The sequence below is a fragment of the Bos indicus x Bos taurus genome, chromosome 26, assembly GCF_003369695.1.
Source record: "Bos indicus x Bos taurus breed Angus x Brahman F1 hybrid chromosome 26, Bos_hybrid_MaternalHap_v2.0, whole genome shotgun sequence".
Taxonomy (NCBI): Eukaryota; Metazoa; Chordata; class Mammalia; order Artiodactyla; family Bovidae; genus Bos; species Bos indicus x Bos taurus.
The window spans coordinates 5,424,912-5,443,318 of NC_040101.1; the positions used below are offsets into that span (position 1 = coordinate 5,424,912).

General features: G+C 43.0%; 1 protein-coding gene across 2 annotated transcripts in view; it reads right to left on the minus strand.

The window, feature by feature from the left end:
• DOCK1 (dedicator of cytokinesis 1) overlaps positions 1–18,407 on the minus strand; it is a 554,660-nt gene that overhangs the window by 353,557 nt on the left and 182,696 nt on the right. For both annotated transcript variants that reach the window (XM_027528650.1, XM_027528651.1), the window contains exon 25: positions 16,454–16,560. In XM_027528650.1, coding sequence (XP_027384451.1) covers positions 16,454–16,560 — 107 coding nt within the window. The remainder of the gene's footprint in view (positions 1–16,453; positions 16,561–18,407) is intronic.

Consider the following 18,407-nt stretch of genomic DNA (forward strand, 5'->3'; position numbering starts at 1 on the left):
AGAACACTGGAGTGGGTTGCCATTTCCTTCTCCAATGCATGAAAGTGAAAAGTGAAAGGGAAGTCGCTCAGTCGTGTCCGACTCTTCGCGACCCCATGGACTGCAGCCCTCCAGGCTCCTTCGTCTATGGGATTTTCCAGGCACGAGTGCTGGAGTGGGGTGCCATCGCCTTCTCTGAAAGAAAGCTGAGCACTGAAGAACTGATGATTTTGAACTGTGGTGTTGGAGAAGATTCTTGAGAATCTGTTGGACTACAAGGAGATCAAACCAGTCAATCCTAAAGGAAATCAACCCTGAATATTCATTAGAAGGACTGATGCTGAAGCTCTAATACTTTGGCCACCTGATGCAAAGAACTGACTCCTTAGAAAAGACCCTGATGCTGGAAAGCATTGAAGGCAGGAGGAGAAGGGGACAACACAGGATGAGATGGTTACACAGCATCACTGACTCAATGGACGTGAGTTTGAGCAAGCTCCGGGAGTTGGTAATGGACAGGGAAGCCTGGTGTGCTGCAGCCCATGGGATCACAAAGAGTTGGACACAACTGAGCTACTGAACTGAACAAGAGTTGGTTTACAACAATGTGTTAGTTTCAGGTGTACAGCAGAGTGATTCAGTATACATATATCTATAAACGTTTTCAGATTCTTTTCCATTATAGGTTATTACAAGATATTGACTATAGTTCCTTGTGTTATACAGTAGGCTCCTGCTGTTTATCTATTTTATATATTAAAGTGTGCTTCTGTTAATCATAGAAAACAAATTTATAGTTGACAAAGGGAAGGAAGAGGGGAGGGATAAATTGGGAGTTTGGGACCAACAGTCTAATTGATTTTGGAAAAGCCTTTTGGTCTGATTAAAGTTCTGTTTACCCATGCACATAAGAAAATAATAATATCTACCTGTCTCACTCTTTGCCTTGAATCTTGGGCAAGTTACTTCAACTCTTGAAGGCTTAATTGTCCTTCTCTGCAAACGGGCATGCTACTGTTAACCCTTCAGGCTTACTGTGAGAATCAAATGATATAATGTGTGTATCTGGCAAGTAGTCAGCACTCAGTCAAGCGTAGCTGTCAAAAACTGTAACGGAAATAATATTATTCTGCAAAGTCAGCTTTTCCAACAAAGTACACAGCAAAAACTCCTGCCTTAGAGTTTCTTAGTCAATAGGGTAGCCAGTGAGCCCTTGAAATACAGCCTGTTCCACTGATGAGTAGAATTTTCAACTTTAGTTACTTTCATGTAATTTTTTACATTTAACTTTTTAACTTAAATGTAAAAAATGGACACCTGATTCAGTTCTTGCAAACAACTATTTGGAACGACGGAACAGCATGTATATATGAATCTCCTTTCCCGTGGTGAATTTTATTAAATGTGAAAAATACAGATCGAGAGTCTGTGATGAAAATTCAGCATCCAAACTGAGATATGATATACATGGAAAAACCACACTGGATTTTAGAGAGTTCCTATAGAAAAAACAAAAAACAAAAAAAGAGTGTGAAACATGCCATTTGTAATATTTAGATCAAGGTCGTGTTGACATATTTCAGATGAAATATATTATTAAAATCAATTTCACCAACTGTCTTGCACTTTTTTTTTTTTACTGTGGACTGTATAAAATTATAAATTGTGTGTGTGTAGCTGGCATTCTATCTCTGTTGGACAGCGCAGTCTGGGAGTGTGCTAGGAAGCAGATGTTGGAGGCCTCCTGTGCGATTTCTCATTTTAATGAACTAGTGTTCATCTCTGGAAGGAGAGTCAAGGCCACAGCTTTCTCCTGGCGGATGGTCTTCAGTCACAGATGTGACTGCAGGCCTCATCAATGCCTGTTAGTCTGTGTCAAGGCACAGAGCTGACCTACAAGCGAGCCAAAGCCCGGCAGCTCAGTTGTCCTGGCTTCTCTCTGCCACTCACAGAGTGAAGGCTGACCGCCCCGCCCAGACGACCAGGAAGGCGTAGGCGGCCCTGGGCTCAGACCCCTCGCAAACCAGCCATGGGGATCAGAGCCCTGCAACACACCAGCCAGCCTTCCACACCCATTTCCCCAGTGCGATCCACTTTGATTACAGACAGCAATAACGTGACATCTGCTCATTCTCAGCTGTGCAGGCTCAAGCCATGATGATTAATGCTCTGGTAATGGGCACAGAGCAAAAAATATTAATCTTTATAAAAGGTATTCAACAGGCATCATCAGCTTATAAATGTCCAAGGAGAATATCCGTCTATAACTCCATTACAGCTCTACATCAAAGCAGGATGCAAATACGAGAATGAATCTGTTTAAAACATTCATTTTATGAACACTGAATAATGTGCTTCTTAATTTTTAGTTTGGTCACATTAAACAAATGATCCATAAAGTGCGTTTAATAACCTTGAGCCTGTTACACAGAACTAAGATCCAGACGAATACTTTTAATGAGAATTAAACAGCAAGAGTCATATAAATGGGGGATGCTTTGCTATCCATCTTTTTCAGACAATCATCCGATTTTTCAACAATCTGAGAACTCTGTGCCCACATGATTCAATTTGTTCAAATAACTCTCTCCCGCTATACAAATCTTCCAGTGCCAGAAATGCGGAACACAGAGCCAGCAATGCAAGGGATCACAGGAGCCATCTATTCATGTCCCAGCTGTACAGACGTGGGGACAAGCAGCCAGTGTAGGGACCAGGCAGCAGCTGAACTAGAATGAGATGTCTGATCCCGAAGCCAGATGACTATGTATGTAAACGTGTGTAAACATGTGTGATTCAGGTAACTTTACATGTCGAACGCAGATTAAATTTTTCCAAGAACCATTTTAATTCGCTTTAACTAAACTGTGATCATTAGCAGTCCCAGCAGGGTAAATTCGCATCAAGTAACCCTAAGCATACCAGTTTCCCTTTCTGAACTTTAGATCTTGGTCATGAAATGGAGTAAATACAACTGCCCTGCTCTGTTTCTATTCCTACCAACAGGCAGTCCCTTTGTAAGTATTCTGGTCAGAGGATTCTCAGCACCACTTGGCCAAGTGCTGCAATGATCGGAAATAAGATAATCTGCCTGTCAGCTCTGAGGGACCCAATGTCACAAAACTTTAACTGAGAGAGTGACAGAGCAATTAAAAGCATCTTGAAAACTGGAAGGGAATGGGGCAAGATACAGATTGTAGAACAAGAGAAAAAGAAGTTGGTCAAAGATATGTCTTCTGGCCGAAGCCAAAGGGCCTAGTAAAAAATGTGTCATCTTTTAAAGAAGGGAGAGGTGTAGCAGATATTTTGTATCCCACAGTTTGGAGAAGTATAATTGTAAAGAGTAACTGTTCATTAATATTATGTTGTTGTTGTCAGTCACTAAGTCATGCCTGACTCTTTGCAATCCCATGGACTGCAGCACACTAGGTTTCCCTGTCTTCCAACATCTCCCGGAGCTGCCCAAGTTCATGTCCATTGAGTTGGTGATACTATAGAACTATCTTATCCTCTGCTGCTCCCTTCTCCTTCTGCCTTAAATCTTCCCCAGCATCAGGATCTTTTCCAATGAGTCAGCTCTTCACACCAGGTAGGCAACGTATTAGAGCTTCAGCAACAATCCTTCCAATGAATACTCAGAGGTGATTTCATTTATGATTGACTGGTTTGATCTCCTTGAAGTCCAGGAGACTTTCAAGAGTCTTCTCCAGAACCGTAATTTAAAAGCATCAATTCTTCAGCAAATTCAGATTATAATAATAAATACCTTGTCAAATGAAAGAAGAATAACTGGAGAAAAATCTCAAATGAATCCCATTTAAAAGCAGATCCAAAAAAAAAAAAAAAAAAGGCAGATGAAAATATTAGTAAGACTCAAGCAAAATGCCAGGGAAGACAGTGTGCAAAGTACTGGTCAGACCAGGAATTTGTTCTCTGGATAGAAATGCATCAAGGAGGTGTCTCAGGACCTTTGAGAGGAATGCTATAGGCTTGCCAGTCCTTGGGCAGAACTGTACTGTGTGGAAGATGAGGAAACAAACACAGAAAAATGGGGCTGGGGAGTTGTGTGCATTTACCCAAGTGTGTGAAGGAGCCAAGAACACCGGTCTTGGCCTGTGCAGCCCAGCACACACTCTTCTACTAGTTGCCCCTGTGATGAGCTATATGGTTAAAAACAATGTCCAAACCTTACGGTCGGTCCCATCCAGCTTGAGGGAAGGACTAGCCCTCAGGGAGGAGTTTATGCAACAACAAGAAAAAAATAGCATCTCAAAAGAGAACCCAGGAGACAGCAGGCTGAGCTGAGGACCCTCCAACTGTCCCAGGCAAGTTTCTGTAGGCAACACGAGGGACCATGAACTGGGAAGACTCAGAGTCCTAGCACCAGTGTGAGCATGACTCGATAAGGGACAATCAAGCCGGCCTCTTTTAAGACTGCTCCTTGTGCCAGTAATGTCAAGCAACAGGGACAGAAGTTCACTCAGAGGGGAGCACAGAACAGAGAACCAATAGACCATCAATAAAGGTTAGACCAACTACACCCTGAGGAACTTGATGCCACCAATTTAATCACACAGAAAGAGAGAGACAAGGCTAGGAAAACTCCATAAGCACAAGAGCACAACACGCTACATGGCTTATGTTTCATTTATGTATGTGCTTATTCATTCACATACTTGTATTTTATCTTGTTCCATATGGCATTTGAAGTGAATTCAGTGTTCAGAATGCATTACTCGTACAGTGGATGTGAATCAGCTTAAGAGTAGGTAATGGATTTGTAACAAGGAAAGTCCTTAATCAGCACCACGGTGGTGGACAGCTCCCTGCCTGAGAAGCTGCTTACCAAGTACAACTTGCCAGTTAACTCCTGGGTGGTTATCTGTAAATTAAGAAAATTACTCTTTTCCAATTAAATATTTTTAAATGGCTCTGAAGCCTCTCAGAGGACTCAAATTCGCTCACCAACAGTCCTGAGCACATGCTAGGTGCTCAACAAATTATAATGGAATTTAAATGGATATAATTAAGAAACTGAAATTGAGTTCACCCTCCCAGATTCATTAAACCACTTCTAAAAGGCTGCCCTGTTTTAACAAGTGATGTTTTCAAAACACATACAATGAAAGCTATAGAGTGACATATTGAATTAGGGATGAAAAAAAGTATACTATGTTACAGATAAAGATTAAAATTTTCTCAGGGCATGATTTAAATGGAGAAAATTATATTTATATTCCATCATTATTTAAGAAATTAGTCTTTGGGTTTCACAGCTGGTAATGTTCATTAGAAGTCTTCAGCACAACTATCTAATTAAAGTCTCCCAGAAAGCTACACAAGTGGTGCATTAAGTAACTGCCACAGACAACACTACCAGCCCCAATTTTTCTTTCTGTGTAACATCCGTCAAGTTAACAAAGCTACGACAGAGTGCTTCTGGTTTTAAGATCCCTTTCAATGAAGAGAAATCTCTTTTGAGATTTGCTTATGGATCAAAGCATCAAGAAGGTATATTTTTCTACAGGTCTGTATTAAACACACAGTTTCCCTTTCTACGATTTAAAGCACGACAAACTGATTAACAGGGTAATTTTTTAGAGATATAAATTTTCTGTTTTGGATGGAATGATGATGAAAACAGTCTAGAAGCCTGAACCAATAATTCCTACTAGGAGTCCCACTAGGCATCTGAGTCTTTGCTCTCAGATTTTCAAGGGTTGCTGTAACTTATGTTCTCACCTCTGCTTGATAACTGAAGGACTCAATCGCCTGAAAATAAGAATGAGGGAAATGAATTTTAAGCTCTCTAGGCCTACATTTTAAAGAAGCTCTTTATTGTTCAAAAATGGAAGACAAATGAGGTTTGATGAGGCTGATGAACACTGTCTAAAGGGAGCCTATTCGTTATATTGAAGGACAGAGCCACAGGAACGGCCAGAGAATGAGGGAATGACACATTTTCCATTCCTCCTCACTGCTAGATGGCAAACATCACAGAAAAAAATAAAAACAAGCAAAGGGGTCCCAGTGAATAGTAAGGTAAAACCAAAGTAATTCACTAAGAGTACTAAACCAAACTACTATTAAGACGGGAAAGAGACAGTGTTGCCACTAAGTCTCTAAATCTTTATTCTCCAAACCATACTACCCTGCAAAATCAACTTATGACACAAGGTAAGTATATGTAAGTTCTAAAGGAAATACTGTTCATGGGGTTCTCAAGGCAAGAATACTGAAGTGGTTTACAGTTCCCTTCTCCAGTGGGCCATGTTGTCTCAGCAGGCCTTACAAATAGCTAAGAAATGAAGAGAAGCAAAAAGCAAAGGAGAAAAGGAAAGATATTCCCATCTGAAGGCAGAGTTTCAAAGAATGTCAGGAGAGATAAGAAAGGCTTTCTAAGGACTCAATGCAAAGAGATAGAGGAAAACAATACAATGGAAAAGACTAGAGATCTCTTCAAGAAAATTAGATATACCAAGGAAACATTTCACGCAAAGTTGAAAGAGCATGATGAAGCACAGAAACGGTATGGACCTAAGAGAGTCAGAAGACATTAAGAAGAGGTGGCAAGAATACATAGAAGAACTATACAAAAAAGATCTTCATGATCCAGATAACCATGATGGTGTGATCACTCACCTAATGCCAGACACCCTGGAATGTGAAGTCAAGTGGGCCTTAGGAAGCATCACTATGAACAAAGCTAGTGAAGGTGAAGGAATTCCATCTGACTAATCTCAAATCCTAAAAGATGATGCTGTGAAAGTGCTGCACTCAATATGCCAATAAATTTGCAAAACTCAGCAGTGGCCACAGGACTGGAAAAGGTCACTTTCCATTCTAATCCCAAAGAAAGGCAATGCCAAAGAATGTTCAAACTACTGCACAATTGCACTCATCTCACATGATAGCAAACTAATGCTCAAAATTCTCCAAGCAAGGCTTCAACAGTACGTGAACCGAGAACTTCCAGATATTCAAGCTGGATTTAGAAAAGGCAGAGAGATCAAATTGCCAGCATCCACTGGATCATAGTAAAAGCAAGAGAATTCCAGAAAAATATCCACTTCTGCTTTATTGATTACATGCCTTTGACTCTATGGACCACAACAAACTATGGAAAATTTTTAAAGAGATAGGAATACCAGACTACCTTACCTGCCTCCTGAGAAATATGTATGTAGGTCAAGTATCAACAGTTAGAACCAGACACGGAACAATAGACTGATTCCAAATTGGGGAAGGAGTACGTCAAGGCTGTACACTGTCGCCCTGCTTATTTAACTTATATGCAGAGTATATCATGAGAAATGCCAGACTGGATGAAGCATTAGCTAGAATCAAGGTTGTTGGGAGAAATATCAATAACATCAGATATTCAGATAATACCACCCTTACAGCAGAAAGCAAAGAGGAACTAAAGAGCCTCTTTATGAAAGTGAAAGAGGAGAGTGAAAAAACTGGCTTAAAACTCAATATTCAAAAAACTAAGATCATGGCATCTGGTCCCATCACTTCATGGCAAATAGATGGGTGAACAATGAAAACACTGACAGACTTTACTTTCTTGGGCTCCAAAAGCACTGCAGATGGTGACTGCAGCCATGAAATTAAAAGACACTTGCTCCTTGGAAGAAAAGCTATGACAAACCTAGACAGTATATTTAAAAGCAGCGATATTACTTTGTTGACAAACTTCTGTCTAGTCAAAACTATGGTTTTTCCTGTAGTCATGTATGAATGTGAGAGCTGGACCATAAAGAAAGCTGAGTGCCAAACAATGGATGCTTTTGAACTGTGTTGTTGAAGAAGGCTCTTGAGAGTCCTTTGGACTGCAAGGAGATCAAACCAGTCAATCCTAAAGGAAATCAGTCCTGAATATTCATTGGAAGGACTGATGCTGAAGCTGAAGCTCTAATACTTTGGCCATCTGATGTAAAGAAATGACATTTTGGAAAAGACTCTGATGCTGGGAAAGACTGAAGGTAGGAAGAGAAGGGGACGACAGAGGATGAGATGGTTGGATGGCATCACTGACTCAAGGAATGTGACTCTGAGCAAGCTCCAGGAGTTGGTGATGGACAGGGAAGCCTGGTGTGCTACAGTCCATGGGGTCGCAAAGAGCCAGACATGATTGAGCGACTGAACTGGACTGAACTGAACTGAAAGAAAATCTGTCAGTTACTTCTGTCACTTTCAATATGAGAATATAAAAAAACTAGATCCTGAAAGGCAAGGAGATTCAGTGTTACTGGAATGAGCTTTCCCCAGGTCTCAGGTGCAGAAGCACAGCGGAAAGGAGCCCATGTGGGTAATAGAATGTCTCCCACTTCAGCTGTTTGCAAGTATGCCCAATGTGCTTGACAAATTTAAGTCAATGCTATCTCAACTTGATTTCTTTTATTCCAGTTTTTATAACATTAATGTGAAATATTTTTGTCAGCATAAATCCCAAACCATGGTGTCCTTGTGTTTATGTTAATTTAATTACACTGCAACCTTTCATTTCTATAATAGGATGGAAGCTTTAATCTTCACAGCTTTTGTCAGATAGGTGAGCAACTATGTAATCACATGGGAACGAAGCTACAAATACACAAAGGATGACGCTTTGACCTTTCCTTCTATTTTAACTTGATTTAAAAGTCTGCTCACTCCATGCCACAGGTTATTTGGAAGAGTTACCTTTTTGTGAAGCACATAATGTATTTAACCAGCTTTCAAGTAGTCAGATCATATCTCTAGACAATGCTTGGAGCCATTCCTGCCCATTCCCTGGCTGTCCACAGAGGGCAGGATAAAGAGCCCGAGCCCTTCCTCTTAGCCGGGGACCAGGAGCGGGAACGGCCCAGGTGGGTTCCTAACATCAGCATAGGGACCAGCCCCTCCACACCTCGTCCCTCTTCTGAAACAATGCCATCTACTCTGACTACAAGGTCACATTTGAAAAGCCACCTTCCCGAAACACTGTGAAGGCTAGGATTTGCTTCAACCTATCTGGGGGAGGGTGGGGGGAGGAATGGATTGGGATTAGTTGGGATGAATTTGGGATGAGCAGAGGCAAGCTATTAGACATAGAATGGATCAACGACAAAGTCCTACTGCATGGCACAGGGAACTATATGCAATATCCTAGGAATAAACCATAATGGAAAAGAACATGAAAAAGACAGTGAAGGACAGAGGACCCTGGCGTGCTGCAGCCCGTGGGGTCACAGAGTCAGACACGACTGAACAGCAACAAATGTAGTGTGTGTGTGTGTGTGTGTGTGTGTGTGTGTGTGTGTGTAACTGAATCACTTGGCTGTACAGCAGTAATGAACAACACCGTAAGTCAACTATATTTCAATAAAATATATTTAAAAATAAAAATATCTAGGGGAGAAGTACAGAGATAAAAAACGGGACTATGACTTATTAGCATTTGAAACCCAGTGAGGGGTACATAGGCATTCGTTATTACACTCTTCTCATTTTCCTGTCTGTTCAAGTTTCTTTGTAATTTTAACCAAAAGCCATCTTGAACTGTCCCTTGTTGAATGTCTTCTTTCCACAAAACAGGGAAATAATAAAATCAAAATCAAAAAGACCAAGACCTTAATTTTATACAACTGCTCACAGATGACCCTCCATATCTCAAGGCTCTCACCATCTTCCTTCTCTCCTTCTGTTCCTTCTCCTTAAAGACAGGTCCTCCCCACTCCATGATCAACCCACTCAGAGCCTAGACAGGGAGAGAAGGCCACCTTCCCCCGTGCAAACACAGGACTTCCCCTCCCTTAGAGCAAGTGAACCTCTACTTCTGCATCATCAACTACGGGAAAGCCTTTGACTGTGTGGATCACAACAAACTGTGGAAATTTTTTAAAGAGATGGGAATACCAGACCACCTTAGCTGTCTCCTGAGTATGCAGGTCAAGAAGCAACAGTTAGACATGGAAAAACAGACTGGTTCAAAATTGGGAAAGGAGTATGTATATTGTCACCCTGCTTATTTAAATTCTATGCAGAGTTCATCATGTGAAATGCCAGGTTGGATGAATTGTATCCCTGGTAGCTCAGCTGGTAAGGAATCCGCCTGCAATGCAGGAGACCCCCATTTGATCCCTGGGTACGGAAGATCCACTGGAGAAGGGATAGGCTATCCACTCTGGTATTCTTGAACTTTCCTGGTGGCTCAGCTGGTAAAGAGTCATGCTTTCTTCTCTGCAATGCTCCCCAGGGAAAGATGTGCTGGACGTGAACATTCAATAAATATGCATCATGAGCCAAGCCCTGTTTTGTTGCTACAAAATCACTACCAAATCCTTGCAACTCCATGGACTGGCACACGAGGCACCTCGGTCCTGCACTGTCTCCCAGAGTTTGCTCAAATTCATGTCCACTGAGCCAATGATGCCACCTAACCATTTCATCCTCTACCACAACCCTCTCCTTTTGCCTTAAAGCTTTCCCCTCATCAGGGTCTTTTCCAAAGAGTCAGCTCTTCTCATCAGATGGTCAAAGCACTGGAGCTTCAGCTTCAGCATTAGTCCTTCCAGTGAATATTCAGGATTGATTTCCTTTAGTATTGACTTCTTTGATATCCTTGCAGTCCATGGGATTCTAAAGAGTCATCTCCAGCACCACAATTAGAAAGCAACAATTCTTTGGCTGTCAGCATCCTTTATGGTTTAACTTTCAAATCTATACATGACTACTGGGAATACCACAGCTTTGACTTTACATAGCTTTGTTGGCAAGTGTTATCTTTGCTTTTTAATCCACTGTCTAGGTTAGTCATAGCATTCCTTCCAAGGAGCAAGGGTCTTTTAATTTTACGGCTGCAGTTACCATCCACAGTGATTTTGGAGCCCAAGGAAATAAAATCTGCCAATGCTTCCACTTTCTGCCTTTCTATCTGCCATGAAGTGATGGGACCAGGTACCATGATCTTAGTTTTTTCAATGTTGAGTTTCTAGCCACCTTTTTCACTTTCCTCTTTCACCTTCATCAAGAGACTCTTTAGTTCCTCTTCACTTTCTGCCATTAGGGTGGTGTCATCTGCATGTCTGAGGTTGTTGATATTTCTCTTAGTAATCTTGATTCCAGCCTGTGATTCATGTGAAAGTCACTCAGTCGTGTCCAACTCTTTGCAACCCCATGGACTATACAGTCCATGGAATTCTCCAGGCCAGAATACTGGAGTGGGTAGCCGTTCCCTTCTCCAGGGGATCTTCCAGACCCAAGGATCGAACCCAGGTCTCCTGCATTGCAGGCTGACTCTTTACCAGCTGAGCCACCAGGGAAGTTCAAGAATACCAGAGTGGATAGCCTATCCCTTCTCCAGTGGATCTTCCTGACCCAAGGATTTAATGGGGGTCTCCTGCATTGCAAGCTGATTCCTTATCAGCTGAGCCACCAGGGAAGCAATTCATCCAACCTGGCATTTCGCATGACGAACTCTGCATAGAATTTAAATAAGCAGACAATATACATTCTCCTTTCCCAATTTTGAACCAGTCCGTTTTTCCATGTCTGTTTCTAATTGTTGCTTCTTGACCTGCATACTCAGGAGACAGCTAAGGTGGTCTGGTATTCCCATCTTTTTAAAAAATTTCCACAGTTTGTTGTGATCCACACAGTCAAAGGCTTTCCCGTAGTCAATGATGCAGAAGTAGAGGTTTTTCTGGAATTCTCTTGTTTTCTCTATGATCCAACAAATGTTGGCAATTTGCTCTTTGGTTCCTCTGTTTTTATTAAACCCAGCTTGAACATGTGGAAGTTCTCAGTTCATATTTGAACTGGCTTGAAGGCCTTGTTCTAGGCAGCAGCAATAGAAAAATAACAGGGCCATGCTCAAAGCCCTCTCATTTTAAGGAAGGACCACAAAAACAAGCCAAGAAGGAAAACTGGACAGTGAGCACGCAGTGTGGAGAGTGGCAAGAGGGGCCATGAGGCAGCATGTCTGGGGTATGCTCTGCACGGCGATCTGAGCGCCTCTCGGGGGAAGCTCCCTATTTAATCCCTTTCAGTATTTGATCTGAATCTATCTTCTTTCACCAATTTTCTTTCATCACGTATTTGACATGATAATACCTTCCTCAACGAGACAAGTTCTCATCTGCTATTTTTCTATGAAATCTTCAACAAAAATGAAGACACGGGCCTAACATTTATTGAACGTGCATTAAATGCTGAGTGCAGATCTCAGTATCACACATGTATCAATCTGCAGGTAATGTAATCTTGGCAAGAAGAAAAGGGCAGCTGGAGAAACTGAAGCCTGGAGAGTAACTTAGCGGAGGTCACTGAGTTAGCAGGTCACAGAGGCGGGATGTGAATGCAGGCAATCTGATCACAAAGTCCACACACGCTCGCAATCCTCTTACAGGCTGCCTGCCCTCATTACAGAAAGGAGCTCAGAAACATGTAGTTCTTTAATAATGAGGAAGCAAAATCACTACCCTGGTGGCTCGGGCAGTAAAGAATCTGCCTGCAATGTGTGAGACCCAGGTTCGATCCCTGGGTTGGGAAAATCCCCTGGAGAAGGGAATGGCAGGTCACTCCAGTATTCTTGTCTGGAGAATCCCATGGACAGAGGCGCTTGGCGGGCTACAGATCATGGGGTCACAAAAGAGTCAGATACAACTGAGTGACTAACACACACAAAATCATTTATAGAAGAAATGATGCAAGCGCCAGTCATTCATTTCCTTTTGTAAACAAAGCAAAGGGAGACAGGCAGAACACAGAGAAAAGGCTGATGTGGCCGACAGCCAACCCTGAGCTCTGAGTTCTCCGGAGGCCTCCGGAGGGGCTGAGACACTGATGCCATCAGCCATCTACTACAGCCCACACGCAGGATGGCCAGGTCCACGCTCCAGCTTCTGAATAGCCTTCTTATACTGGGGGGAGATTTCTACATTACAAGCTCTGTTTCCCGAATACAGATGCCAGAACTCAAATCCACAGCCACGCTTGCATCTACAATGCAGAATACATCCTCCGTTCTGCCAAGGAGGTATAGTCTTGTAGGGATGGCAACTGTTAAGGAGCAGTGGGAAGGACAGCTCTGTAAAGAACTCCAGTTTCCTTCGGATCAGGGTAGAGGATATGGAGGTAACAGGAGCTATGAGGACCTGACTCAGAAGGAGCACTGCAACTCGTATAGCTGTGAACAGATGGCAGCGACAGTGCCCGTAATCTCCAGACTGGTTCGGGCCAAACACAACTGTCTTTGCCAAAAGACACCTTTCCTGCTGTAGCCTAACAAACTCAGCTGGATCCTCTGATTCCAGGTCCTTGAAGGGGACAGAAGAGGAGCAGGCTGAGCTAACCTGCACCCTGTAAGCCTTGGCCAGCTGGGACCCACACCTGGCAAGGGAAGGCTTTCCTGCAGAGGGGCAATGCCACTCTCAGAATTCACTGCCAGCCTCACTGCACCCAAATCAGCTTGCTATTCCCATCAAAGTGAGACTGGAATATCTTTGATATTGGAGGGAGATGGAAAGAAGCGTTTTGGAGCAAAGCCACAGAGTCTCTGCTATGAGAGAACCAACACACATGCTGATGAGCAAAGACTCACCCCCGGAGCCCAACAGGGGAGCCAGAGGAGCCAGACAGGGAGCCCTCCAACCACACCCCCCGAGAACGCAGACCATCCAGCGCAGTCCGCAGCTTGAGCTGCCAAATCTGGCCAGAACGCATTCTAAAGATCTAGACACAAAGGGAGCTAGTTTGAGTGATTCCACTTGGATCAGGAAAGAGGACATGGACAACTACATTTTTTACAAGTTAACAAGAAACGGAACAAGGGAAGACACTCACAGCCATCATATCTCATCAGAAAATGGTTTGCCTTTAAATATTTATACCAAATGTGGCACAGAAGATTTTGCACAAGTAATGACATTGTAAGAACAGACCAACTGGAAGATTTCCAGTGCTATATCTTTCCTGACAAGGAGGTAAGATGGCTCTTGGTAACTCCGAAGATGCAGGGAGCCTGAGGTGAGAAAAATCAAGGTTGTCTTTGCTGTCTTTACCCAGAAAGATTGTGAAAACTCACAGCCTATACACGGGCCCATTTTCACATCAGACAGCACATTCTGAAATGCTTCCAGGCAGCCGGAGAGCGTCTGGAAGTAGACTTGGGGAGCCAGTTATGGCTCAGAGACCATCTAATAATGGGACAGTTCTGGAGCTTCTTGTAAGACATGAAGCTTCAGGCTACTTTTGGCTCATTCATCACTGCCCATAATAATTCTGGATTCATTTATTTCCTGCGATCTCATTGACTAGCTCGGGTACATCTGGCTATTGAGATTCAATTCCAACCTTTGTAATATCTAGAAAGATACTAAGTTGATCATTCTAAAATATGATATATCCTGGTAATTCCCTGTCAAACAAAGCTAAATATTTATTTTTATGCTCCATGTTTCTAAAACAAGGCTTAAGGCAGTCTAAGATTTAAAAAAAAAAAAAGACTTATAAAACAAGAATGAGAACAGAAATCGAGAACAGTAAAGAGAGCAACTGCCAAACACACAGACTGACATAATCCTCAAAAGCAAATCCTACGTTTGCCTTCGCGCGATCTACTAGCTAAAAAACATGTGTAAGTTTCCACAGAAGAAAGCACTTCCCTGAAATACATTCTTAAAAGAAGATCTATTTTAGTATGTTTAACTGAACTGTTTACGCCTTAGGTCGTTACTCAAAAGGACCTCATTCATTTGGCATGTGGGACAAGAGTGTTCAACAGAGATTTTGAAATAGTCATCATTTGTCTGCAAGAAGGTCTTCCCTATAAAAACACTCAGTAAAAGCCAAGTACGAAAAGAAGTGAAGTCACTCAGTCATGTCCAACTCTTTGCAACCCCATGGACAGAGGAGCCTACCAGGATTTTCCAGGCAAGAGTACTGGAGTGGAGGCCATTTCCTTCTCCAGGAAATTTTCTCGACCCAGAGATCGAACCCAGGTCTCCCACATTGCAGGCAGACGCTTTACCATCTGAGCCACCAGGGAAGCCAAGTACAATTAATCCTTAATAATTGTTACTTTTTGACAATCGTTAACTCAGAAAAGTTGATGGTAATAGTGGTAGAGGTGTGTGTGTGTTTGTGTCTTCGGGTTGGATGGCTGGAAGAAGAGATATTAGTAATCTGTCTAATAAGATCCAGATATAAAATTTTCAGGGGATTTTTACCTGCTGTGGCATCAAGTTTAGTTTATATGGAAAGAAACACTGAGGCCGCGTCTTCACAAATCACCTCTACCACACGCCCCGCGCCAAGGGCCACAAAGAGTCCCCAAGCTTTAGTAACACCTGAAGAACGAGCAATTCAATACCCAGCCCTCCAAGGACAGCTTGAAACACGGACAGTCGGATTACCGGTTTAAGGAGCTGTGTGAGCTCTGAGTCGCAAGCAATGGTAGCAGAGTTGACTTTCTTTTATGCAAGTGACAAATAGAGAACGATGTTTTGAAGGGCTGCAGAAAGCCACTCACTTCTTGGTTTCATGTGCTTTCTCCAGAAAAACACTCCCACTCAGATGAAGTCTTAACATATCCTCTTAACATAAGCCTTAGCTGTAAGTATAGACTACAGGGCACTGTATAAAGTTAAATCAAGAAATAAGATTAAAAACATAGGTTCCAGTGGTCCAGATGGAACAAACGATTAACCAGACACACTGAGTCCTCCACAGGAAACTGAGCTGCTCCATCTCTGGAACAATACCACACATGAGGACAGAAGAAAATGAAAGGAAAAGCCAAACAGCAGGACAGAAATGGAGCAGAAAAAATGTATGCCGTTCCATCAGAAAGTCACTCAACAGTCTTCCCGTCTCCCTCCAATAAATGAGGAAGACCGTGGGATTATGCAAAGGTCTTAAGCTTTCAATAAAACTTCTTGACAAGTGTAAAATATTAATTCAATCTGTCCAAACAGAAAGAAAGTGATTAATAGAAAAGCGTAGGGAGATAACATGTGGAAATATAAAGTGTCCTCAGGGTAAATGAGTTGAGGAGTCATTCAAATTCTTTCTCCTTTGCGTTGGGTTTGAGGAAGCCCTGTCACAAAATGCTAAGTTCAGGCTAAGACAGAACCATTAGTTCGAGGTTGAAAGAAAATTTGAAACTTTTCATTGCAATCATCTCAATGGAAGTCAGTGATTGCCTCCCCAGGATAGATAATCACACATCTTAGAGGCTACAATGTATGCTGATTATCCGAGGGCCTTGGTATACACCTAAATTCCAAACTACGAGGATTGGCCTTCATTTCTCAATGATCTATTACCTACAGTAGATGTCAATTACCATTCTCTGGCAAGGGCTAAATCTTCCTTTCTTGTAACGGAGCTGTTTTAATTGGGGGCAACTTCCCCACTCCTTTTGACAAAGAGAGAATTCAGAAGGGTCAAGGCCTTCAGACAATGATTAATGTGACAATTTAGTGATTCTCAGGGTTTCACTCACCATGCTGTGTGAAGAGGTCACTGTGAATTATTTCAATCAAGCAATACAGCTTCTGAATGGTCAGCAAACCCACGGGGACATTTAGGATGAAATCAGTAAACATTTTGCTGTAAAAGGAAAAAGCCAAGGGAGAGAGTTGAAGGATATACTACAAAATGACCCAACAGAATACAAGACCGTACTGAGACGTGAGCTCACTGAATGGTCACTGAATGCCACCAGAAAGCTGAATGAGGCCCATCAATATGGACCAAAATCTCACCCAAAAGAATGATGCTTTATGATGTTACTTTTCATTTCACACCCACTAAAATGGCCATAATTCAAAAGAGCACCAATACCAAGTGCTGGCTAGGATGTGAAGGAGCCGGTACCCTCATACCATGCTGCTGGGAATGCAGCACGGTGCAGCCACTTGGGAATTCTGTCTGGCGGTTCCTGAACATGTTACCATAGTTACCATCAGACCCAGCACTTCCACCTCTAGGTGCACACACAGAAGAAATGAAAATATATTTCCACACAGAGCCCTGTGCATGAATCAAAGAAACATTACCCATTACACATGAAAAATAGAAAAACCCAGAGGTCCATCAACTGATGAATGCAGAAGCACTTCACCCATTAAAAAAATGAATCTCTGACATTCACAGACCTTGAACACATTACACTAAGTGAAAGAAGCCTGCTACAAAAGGCCATGTATTGTGTGACTTTATTTATATGAAGGCTTCCCTGGTAGCTCAGAGGTTAAAGCGTCTGCCTGCGATGTGGGATGTTCGATCCCTGGGTTGGGAAGATCCCCTGGAGAAGGAAATGGCAACCCACTCCAGTATTCTTGCCTGGAGAATCCCATGGACTGAGGAGCCGGGTAGGCTACAGTCCACGGGGTCACAAAGAGTCGGACACGACTGATGACTGCACTTCACTTATTTATATGAAATGTCCAGAAAAGGCAAACCTATGCAGACAGCAAGATTAGCATTGCCGAGCACTGGAGTGGAAGTGGGCAGCGACTCTTCACGGGCACGAGGAATCTTACTGGGGTGATGAAACTGTTCTGACGCAAGATTATGGTAATGGTGTAGAAGTCTCCTTTGGGATGTGGGAAAACAAGATGTCTTCAGCGCAGGAAGTCTATCGTAAGCTACAAAATGTAATGCGGAATTCATTTGGAGGTGTATGTGGGTGTGTGTGTGTTTGTGGGTGTGTGTGTGTGTTTGTGTGTGTGCGTGCACGTGCATGCACAAAAGATAACCGGAAGGATCCAGATCATCATGGAATCATTATAACTCTAAGCTATTCTCCTCTGTGATTTCTTCTGTATCATCACAACATGACTCAGTCTTCCAAAGAAGGAAAAACACATCCATGATTTTCAAAGTCATTGAAGAGGAACCCACGCAGGCAGAAAGAGTCAAGGGCCCAAGAGCAGATGGCACTGGTCCTGGGGAAGGCGGGGGGCGGTGGTCTTCAGGCACAAGGCACAAACCAGCTGTGAACATCGAAGTCACCCCCGTAATGAGCAGAGGCCTGGCCCGTGAGCCCCAGGAAGGCAGCCCAGAGTGAGGCCACGACCCACCCAACCTCAGCTCCTTGTTCATCCCGTTTTCTCCATATCTGAGGTTCTCAAACAGGAGCATTCATTGGAAGCACCTGGAGGGATCTTTGAAACCAAATGGCTGGACCCCACCACAATTTCTAATTCAGAAGATCTGGGAAAGAGCCTGACATTCAGGAAGTCCCCGGACCCGCTGGGGCTGCTGTTGCCTGGACCACTGTCTGAGAGCCGGGTGTGCAGAGACCCAAGTGGGCAGACACGGTGCCCAAGGGCCCGTTTGTTCCTCCTTTTCTCATCGAGCGCCTGTTAAGCTAGAACTGGCACTGTCGGTGTCCGGGGGCCGCAAACAAATGTGTCCACGCGGGACACTAAATCCTCGGGCACATCAGACAC